Here is a 10,000-nt window from a genome sequence, read left to right as displayed (position 1 = left end):
GACATGAAGGAGAAATAGAGATAGAGGCGTTCAGATACCTGCTTCTCTTCAGGAACAGCCAGCAGAATGGAGAGAGAGAGAGAGAGAGAGAGAGAGAGAGAGAGAGAGAGAGAGAGAGAGAGTGAGGGAGAGAGAGAGGAAGAGAGTGAGAGAGGGAGGGAGGAAGAGAGAGAGAGGGAGAGGGAGGAAGAGAGAGAGAGAGAGAGAGAGAGAGAGAGAGAGAGAGAGAGAGATGAAGAGAGTGAGTGAGAGAGAGAGGAAGAGAGAGAGTGAGGGAGAGAGTGAGGGAGAGAGAGAGGAAGAGAGTGAGAGAGGGAGGGAGGAAGAGAGAGAGGGAGAGGGAGGAAGAGAGAGAGAGAGAGAGAGAGAGAGAGAGAGAGAGAGAGAGAGAGAGAGAGTTAGTGTTGGCATTCTGTGTGCAATTATAATACTGTGCTACCATCACACTGCTGAGACTACAGCTGGTGACATCCTCCATCCAGCACACAAACACACGTCCAAGGGCAGAACACTGTCCTATGTGTTTGTTTGTTAATCATTATCATAATATTGATATTGCTGATAAACACTGATAAACTGTTTGATTAATTAAGATTTTATCTTTGTGTGTTTTGGCCAATCTAACCATATCACACCAACAGCTCAGAACTGCGCTTTTTGTGTATGGAAGGGTGTATCATTAACATTGACACTGACATTTACAGCCTTTAGCAGAACCTCTCATGCAGCGTGACTTAGAAAATTGCTTTATCATCTGAGCTGTTGCAATGAAAAACCATGTATCAGCCTTTTTATGAAATCTGTTATTTTAGCTTGTACAACTCTTACATTAAAATTACATTAAAATTCTAAATATGCTTTATTTAAACTTATCTGACTTCATCCATGTGGACATTTAAAAATAAAACTTGCATTAATACTTTATATTATTGTTTTTATTTTGTAGAATGAGGAGAAACATTAAATGGACATTTGTGATTTTTTTGTTGTAGTGGCTTGTCCCTCATAGACTGCATCCGAGTCAGTATAGTCGCTTAGAGTCCAAAATACCAGTGAACTAGAACACTGATAGACAGAGGAGTCAGGGCTCCTACACAGAATTACACAATGAGCTCAAGAGCACAAGTACAATACTGAACAATAAGTGAATCACAATGATTCACTGCCCAGCCCTAACACACAAATCCACACACACACACATACACACACACATGGGCACACACACATGCACACACACACACACACACACACACACACACACGCACACACATGGGCACACACACACACACACACACACACACACACACACACATGTGCTTCATAACCCATTTAGCAGTATTGCTTCAGGGCTTCAGGAAATAATGGCAAATGTACAGTACCAGTCAAAAGATTGGACACACCAGAGTGAATGTGTTTTAATTAGTCTTAAAGCCATTTTAATCTAATGGTTTATATTTAAATTTGTATTTAATTCAAATATAAGTAAGCTCATATATATGAAATTATTTCCAAAACAATATATAAATGATATATTAAATGAAAATAATAATAATGAAATTTAAATTCATTTAATTGCCCCTCAATAAATTCAGAACGTCTGTCCCTCAGGTGCTCAGAATACATGAGAATGAAGATATCATAGGTGTCTCCCCATGAACCTGATTAAGGGAGCATCAAGAGAATTCAAGGCTATCATCAAAGTAACGGGTGGCTTTGAAGAACTTTGAAGGATCTAAAATCTAAGATAGTTAATATTTGTTTAAAACAGCATGATCTTGTGTTATTTGATTATTTGATTGATCTTCAGTGATTTTCTAAAATGTAGAAACTATTTAAAAATAAATAGTGGTGTGTACCCAAAACCTTTGACTGTACTGCCTATGTATTGTATGTGTGTGTGTGTGGTGTGCCTGTCTCCTTGGCTGACTCTCTTTCTGTGAGTATGTGTGTTTGGAACGTTAGGGGCCCTGACTCATCACCCCGAATGAACCTACCCTGACTTTTGCAGGTGACCTGTGACCTAATGAGCAGAGGGGCACATGGAGGTGGTAGCCAGACATGGATGGGGGCAGGCTTTGGGTGGCTTTGCTGTATTTCCATTTTGGGACATGGGTGCATCTGGTCCCTCTGATAGGGGATTCCATTCCAGGTGACGTTAACATGACTGGTCAGAGAGAAACCAGAAGCCTGGAGCCTGAGAATGACCCTTGACTGTGGAGGACACACACATGCACACGCAGACACACAAATGCACACACGTACGCGTGCACGCGCACGTGCACACACATGCATGTACACACATGCACATGCACACACACCCACTCAGAAAGACTTAGAAAGAGGAACTTCAGTCGGCTATTTTCTGTGTGACGGGGGATTTAGCCATGGATTCAACATTACAGACTTTTCAGATCATTCCTGTTCCTTGTCTCTTTCCCTCTGTTTACCCCTAGAAGTCCTCTCCAAGGCCAGTAAATGCAGTTCTCTACCACACACACACACACACACACGCACACTTTGTTTTCAGCACCTCCCTAAAACTCTAATTATCATGTTGGTTATTGTAATTAATAATTAAAAGACTAAAGACTTGAACAGAAGTGGAAAGTAAAAAAATATCAAGTGAAACAGTACAGAGAGCACAATGTCTCCTGTATTCCCAAAGGATCACACAATCACTGCCCTGTACACACACACACACACACACACACACACACACACACACACACACACACACACACACACACACATACACATACACATACACACACACACACACACACACACACACACACACACATACACTCCCAATTAATTCTTATCTGAAGCCCCCCCAACACATCTTAATTATGTGGCCACCTGAAAAGTGTTAATTCAAATCTTAATGAAGTTGTAGCTCTGCCTCGTTTGACGACTTGTAATGCAAATGCAGGAAGTCAGTGCAAAAACTAATTAATGAAGTGTGTGTGTGTGTGTGTGTGTGGGAGGGAGGGGGGTTTATTTGTCGAGGTGGGGGTGGGGTGGAGTGGGTAGATTTAATTGACCTGTAATTTGCCAAAGGGATCTCTGTAATCTTCAGTGTCTGATGATCATCCTTTATTCTGCATAGGATTACTTCAACACACACACACACACACACACACACACACACACACATACAAACTCACACAATGGATACGTTGTGCTTCTGTTATTCATGTTCATTTGAGTCTAAGTTAATACATGTGCACTTATTTTTTTGTATGTGCTATGCATCTGTGTAAACATGCTCTCTGACTGTTCATCTGTTACATGGTTGATCGTGTATGTTTGTGCATGTGTGCGTGTGTTTGTGCGTGTGTGTGTGTGTGTGCGTGTGTGTTGTGTGACCATTTTGCCATAGTTGTCACCTCTTTTTTAGCAGCGACTGGTGAAGTAATGTGTTTTCATATCTGTGAAGGTTAGATAAGGATGGGCTAATTCCCCTTTACACCATAAGCCCCTGCTGATGTATGGCTGCACAGCCAGTGTTATTATAGCCCTGATGGAAACAGGCTACTGAGCATGTGCGGGGCGAGGGTATGTTTTTAGATGGACTGTCGTGTAATCGAATACAGTGTATACTTTAGACTTCTCCCACTCACATGTGCACACACCCCCTCACCATCATCCCAGGGCCATATTTGCTCCCAGTACACTTGTGTTCAGCCCTCCTGTGTTCAGCCCTGAAGCTTTCTCTCAGACACGGGAGATTCACTGGAGAGCCGTGGTGCATCCACGGCCACGCATTTCACTAGTGCGAGCAGGTCGTGACGGGTCACGTGTTTCAGATGAAATCATTCCATTTAACTTTCCTTATGTGGCCCAAATGGGATTTGATGGTAAGGGCATAAGGTCAAGGTTAGGCAGCTGGCAGGAGGGGTGTTGTTGCTGGGTGGCTAGTGGCCCTCATTATAGTGTTGTCAGCACATTGGAAATGAGAACAGGTGTGTTCAACTCTAACTGCCCCCCGGCCCAGGCGGGACTGATTGGTGCATAGCTAACTACTGATGCAACACACACAGGTGCTTATTCAGGCAGAGGAGGGGACCTATGCTGAAACCTGCTACACACACACACACACACACGCACGTACACACGCACGCATGCACGCACACACACACACACACACACACACACACAATAGCGTTGCTCTGCTTGTGTGCATGCCTGTGGGTTAAGAGTGGAAAACATAATCTGTATAATGGTGAACAACATAATTCATCTGCATTAGGAATTAGAGAGTGGTAGTAGTAAAGACAGAGTGTTTCAGTACTGTAGCTCTCACTGCACACTGTAGAGTGTTTCAGTACTGTAGCTCTCACTGCACACTGTAGAGTGTTTCAGTACTGCAGCTCTCACTGGACACTGTAGTGTGTTTCAATACTGCAGCTCTCACTGGACACTGTAGAGTGTTTCAGTACTGCAGCTCTCACTGGACACTGTAGAGTGTTTCAGTACTGCAGCTCTCACTGGACACTGTAGAGTGTTTCAGTACTGCAGCTCTCACTGGACACTGTAGTGTGTTTCAGTACTGCAGCTCTCACTGGACACTGTAGTGTGTTTAGTACTGTAGCTCTCACTGGACACTGTAGAGTGTTTCAGTACTGCAGCTCTCACTGGACACTGTAGAGTGTTTCAGTACTGTAGCTCTCACTGGACACTGTAGTGTGTTTCAGTACTGTAGCTCTCACTGGACACTGTAGAGTGTTTCAGTACTGCAGCTCTCACTGGATACTGTAGTGTGTTTCAGTACTGTAGCTCTCACTGGACACTGTAGTGTGTTTAGTACTGTAGCTCTCACTGGACACTGTAGTGTGTTTCAGTACTGCAGCTCTCACTGGACACTGTAGAGTGTTTCAGTACTGCAGCTCTCACTAGACACTGTAGAGTGTTTCAGTACTGCAGCTCTCACTAGACACTGTAGAGTGTTTCAGTACTGCAGCTCTCGCTGCACACTGGACACTGTAGTGTGTTTCAGTACAGGGGCAACAGAATTCCACTCTTTAGCAAAGGCAGCACATCCTGGTTTCTCAGAAACATCAGTGATAGATAGTAGAACCAGTGTTGCTGTTAACTCACCACCCTTTTGGTCATTATGCTCTTATGCTTCTTGAGTCATCTGGCTGGCAAAAAAGTTTCATGTGGCATCACATCATTCGTGCTTCTGTTACCTCAAACATGCATGCTGTTCTTGTTAAACTTTCACATTATCCTGCCACTGTCTCGCTGCGCTATTTTTACTGTTGTTCTTGTCTGTGTTGGTTCATGTCTCAGTCTACCTGGATTTCAGTGGATTTCAATGGAGCACTTATAGTTCACTGAAATGAGACGCTGCTCACAGTTGTCACAGGAGTGCAGGGAGTCATTATTTAATGAGGTGCTCTGTTTTGGGCCTGTACTGCATCTCCAACAGAAACTGAGACGTTCCTTCAAAGCACAAGAGGGTGGATGGGAATCTTGGAGATTCCTGTCCTGTCGCTGGAAAAAACAAGACAAGGAGGCGCTATTAGGATAGGTGGAGCTGTGCCTCACCTCCGGTGCGCTTGTTTGATGGATATTGCACTCTATGTCATCGTGTTAAAACCGGTGAATAATTAAATTCATAACAATCATAATATTTAAATCAGATGACAGAGTACTGAAGTATGGTGTTTATTATTAACATTTATGATGTGGAATATTCATGACAGTTTGATTTTAATTGCAAAACTACAGGCATGCATGGTTTGTCACTGTCTCTTGCTTTTCAGGTTTTAGAGTTAGTCTTGTCTATGATTTGCTGGCCTAACAGTCTGTCTCTCTCTCTCTCTCTCTCTCTCTCTTTTCTGCAGTAATGAGGCGAAACCCATTTGCGGCAGAAGGTTGCTGTCAGAAGGGCTCCAGAAGTGCTCTTCAGGAGCTCTACAACCCCACACAGGTGCTGGTGTTATTGGCCACAAACCTTGTCAATGTTCTGATTTCACAAATGATTGGTTCCCCTGTTAAGTATCTGGCTTGCCATTGGCTGTTTGGTTGTTTAAAAAAATGAGCGGGTTAAAATGGAAATACAGTGATTTACTCTAGAAAAGCTCTAGAAGAGAATATAACTGCACCGTCGAAATACTGTATTGTTTGCATTAAGTCATGCTACTCCAGTGGAATGCTTACTTTGAGAGCAGAAAGTAACCTTTACACCCAGAGTATAAGGCTCGTGTACATTGCTATGAAAACTCGACTGGACATTCAAATCTCAGCGTATGTGCATATTTTGCAGCACTCAGCTGTGCCCAGGGCTTCCTTTGTGTGCATTAAGCTCGTCCAGTTTGGTCTCCTCTATGTCCACCTCTGCGTCTTTTTGAGATTGGCAGTTATACTTTGTTGCCATGCCAACTGTCCTGCACCGGAGGGGAGAAATGTGAGGGGGGAGAGGGGCTGAGCTATAATCAGCCATTTCTGATTGGCTGTCAGGAAGCCATTTGACCTTGTAACTGCCAGCTTATGTTTTAAGCACTTAAGTTCTGTTTCATTCCTCATGGCTGCCACTCGTTGGTTCCACACCGGAACGATCACGATCATATTATACGCCAAGCACTTCACTTCCACTCCTGGCCCTGCGTGGGTCTGAGCATAAGCTGTCGGTTAAGTTCTCATTTCATGTCTTGGCTGAGACGACATTTCCGACCTCCTCTCTGGCGGTAGCATGCTGACCCTCCATGCATCTCCTTTGGTCAGCAGTTTGGAAATGCGTTCACCCATGAACCACAAAAATACTCCCAGAGGAAAAAAAAAGAAGTCATGTTGCTGGCTGTAATTGGCTCTGATTGGCTGTGATTGGTTCCAGAAGCCACTGGTTTTGCCTGGAGAAGAATGAAATTTTTAGTGCACACAGCGCCTATGAGCACAGCCTCAAGCAGAATGAATATAGCAATCGATCAAGACACTGAAGGCTCGTCACATTGAGAATCCTTGCAATATTGTGCATAGTTGGATTTCTTTTACAGTACGTAAAAATAAAGGCTTTTGTCTGGCTGCAGTGTCTGCTGCCAGCTGATTGGCTGCACTTTCCCTATTGCGGTGAAGCCATCTGATATTCTGGAACACTGCAGCTGTCTGTGAACGTGCGGCGCTAAGGTCAGCTCCAGACCAAGGTCCCTGCACGCTCAGACATCTCTGCTGGCTGACATATTCACGCAGCAGTTCTGCAGTCAGCAGTGCCTCATTCCTCCTGAAGAGGCATGGTGTCAGGATCTGCATTCAGAGGCTTCCATTCACTCTGGCCACAAATTCTCGCAGTGTGGGGATTTCTTGTTTTTGATGGTTGCATGAATAAATGCGATGTAAAATTGATCTGCGCCTGCTCCCTGGAGTGTTGCCGTGCAACCTCAGGTGCGCCCGTTTGCGGCATCCGGATTGGCCTTTGGAAACACCTCCACTTCACTAAACCAGCCAATCTGCTTTGATTAAGTAGAACAGAAGGTTCAATATGAAATTGCTCTGCGGACTCCATGTAACTGCCACTGGGCTGTTTCTCCAAGTCTTTGCTTCTTCTGAGTGGTCACTGCTAGTCTGAGTCTGTCCCCGGATCTGCCTGTGTGTTGTTAGAGAGCACAGGGTAGTGACATTTTCCCCTCCAAAATAGAGCCGGCTGATGGGACGCCAGAACAACACGGGTGTGACAGGGCCTCTACTGCATGGGCCGCTCCAGAGCGCCCACAAGAGGAACCTTGGGGTATTACAGAGGCTTTTGTTTGACCACATACAGACCCGTGCAGTATTAATGCTTGGAAGTATCTTATACGCTTATGTAGACCTGTGGCAGACAGCTGGACTAAACAGAACCACTGCCATATTCAGAACTGTTATATTCTTTCCTTTCATGAATAAATGAGGCATGTACTTTAAAACTTTAATTAACATTCCTTTTTCCATATGCTATTGAAATTGCACCTAAAAAGCTCCACTCATCAGATTCACACTCAGGACAGGGGACTGCACCAGGTCATATTTCCCGTTCAGAGGGTTTCACTTGTGATTCATTTGTGATAACTGTGGAAATGTCACAAGGAGAAAGAAAATACCACAACTGGTTATTCTGTGGAAACAAATGACAATAAATAAAAAAGACAAAGGAAAAAATAATAAAGAATCAGATGCTATTTGTTTAGTATACGTACTACATTAGTATTAAGCAGAACAACTAAATCCAAAGTTAAGTCAGTATTGTTTGTTTGTTTTTTGCCTCATTTTATGAAGTAGTACATTGTCGACAGTAACGCACTGCAATATTTTAACAAGCCCACACTTGTTGGTTGGTGTCAGTGATGGTGAGATGTGAGGTGAGACTCGGGTTTCATTAAGCATCATGTAACAGTATTATGACAATAATAACACAGCTTCAGTAAGGCCGTGCTGTTCCGCTACTGACGTATGATTCGTTTTATCGGCTGGACGACGTTTCTTTTAAAGCTAAAATACCGGTGCCTCATCCCATAATGCTAGTGGGCAAATTCTTTCTGTTGCTTAGAATGCAGGGTTTGTTTTCATGGTCAAATAGACCAGTGGTAGTAAATATATGGACCAAATCTAAAGTTTTTCCAAGCATGTAGATATATAGACTATCTACGTCCGGGCAGACGTTCATATTCTGAGGGCATGTTTGAATTAGCAGTGGGATTTAAACAGAGGTCAATAAAAGGCTTCCCACGCAGTCTGACCTCACACTTGTTACAGTAGTTCTATACTGAGAAGGTGCCTGTGATGGTTGAGAAGAACAGCTGTGATGGTTGTTGTTGTTGTGTTGTGTGTGTGTGTGTGTGTGTGTGTGTGTGTGTGTGTGTGTGTGTGTGTGTGTGTGTGTGTAGCTGTTTATAGTGGCTCAGTCTAACCCTGTCTAAATCACACATATGTGGGCAGACAGTAGGCCCTCATGCCTTACAATCATACACACACACACACCCACAAACACGCATGTCGTAAATGCAGTCTCTGGAAAACATGCACGTGCAGAGGAGTAGCACCAGCATTCTGTTTGTAGTTGCAGTGTGCAATTTTATAAAGCAATTTGGCTTTTCATTTTCCGCCTGGGGTGTGTGGCAGGTACTAAAAATGTTACAGCTACAGTTTTATACCTGTTACTATACAAAAACAAACACACACACACATGCGCACACACACAAACACACTCACAGGCGCAACTCCTGTTGTTTTTATATTCCACAGACTACAATTTTACTGCTGCCGTTTGGCTCCAGTTAGCTGCTGTAAGATTTCATTCCCGTTGTAATGTCCGCGGCCCTCTACAGTCCTGCTAGGCTGAAGCAGGGCATATTGACACCAGCTGGGGCCCAATCTGTCTCCACCCTGGGTCGTCAGATCCTATGCCCGTCCCCTGAGCCGCTATCGGGTGTAAGAAAAATAGTGTTTTTCCTCCATTTAAAACTTTCAGCAACTGAGCGAATCATAGACCTCGGTGATATCAGAATATTCCTACCAGAGGGAATTTTTAAGAATACCTAAGAATAAAGGATTAATAGATACTAAAATAATTTGTAAATGTGGTTGCAAAACTGCTGCATTTTCATTTCCAGTCGAAAAAGCCACACAATACAGCTCCACCCAGTGTAAAAAGACAAGGTTTTTACAGTGCACAGACTATTTTCTGAGAGTACTTGGCAGCCATGTTTATTTCTTCTTGAGAGAGTGTTCAGCACTACAGAGTCTAAACTGGGCATTTAGCCCCTGTAGAGCAGTTAATGGAGAAGTTTAACTGTGTAGACGTGGTGGTCCAGCGTCTTAGGCTAAGCGGCACGGTCAGTGGTGGTCAATGGTGGTCCACCAGAGAAGATCCTTTAGGACTGAACTTGATCTACACTTGGAACGGCAGGCGGCTGTTTGTGTACATGCTTCAGTATTCCTGTGAAAGTAATGCTAACCTTTCATTAACTTTCAGCTCATCATAGTTTGTTATAATCATGGCTTCATCTACAAATACAGACACAGA

The 10,000-nt window shown here is 43.7% G+C and overlaps 1 protein-coding gene across 7 annotated transcripts in view; it reads left to right on the top strand.

Moving 5' to 3' along the window:
• Window positions 1-10,000, top strand: part of chst11 (carbohydrate (chondroitin 4) sulfotransferase 11) — a 32,387-nt gene that overhangs the window by 12,478 nt on the left and 9,909 nt on the right. For 5 of the 7 annotated variants that reach the window (XM_027021275.3, XM_081723154.1, XM_027021274.3 and 2 more), the window contains one exon: window positions 5,853-5,938. In XM_027021275.3, coding sequence (XP_026877076.1) covers window positions 5,853-5,938 — 86 coding nt within the window. Of the gene's footprint in view, window positions 1-5,434; window positions 5,608-5,852; window positions 5,939-10,000 lie in introns of all 7 variants that reach the window. The other 2 variants (XM_081723158.1, XM_081723157.1) reach the window with 2 other exon arrangements.

Source organism: Electrophorus electricus, chromosome 11 (genome assembly GCF_041902795.1).
Source record: "Electrophorus electricus isolate QZ-2024a chromosome 11, ASM4190279v1, whole genome shotgun sequence".
Lineage (NCBI taxonomy): Eukaryota > Metazoa > Chordata > Actinopteri > Gymnotiformes > Gymnotidae > Electrophorus > Electrophorus electricus.
The sequence above is the reverse complement of the archived record's forward strand: the minus strand, read 5'-3'. Positions and strand labels throughout refer to the sequence as shown.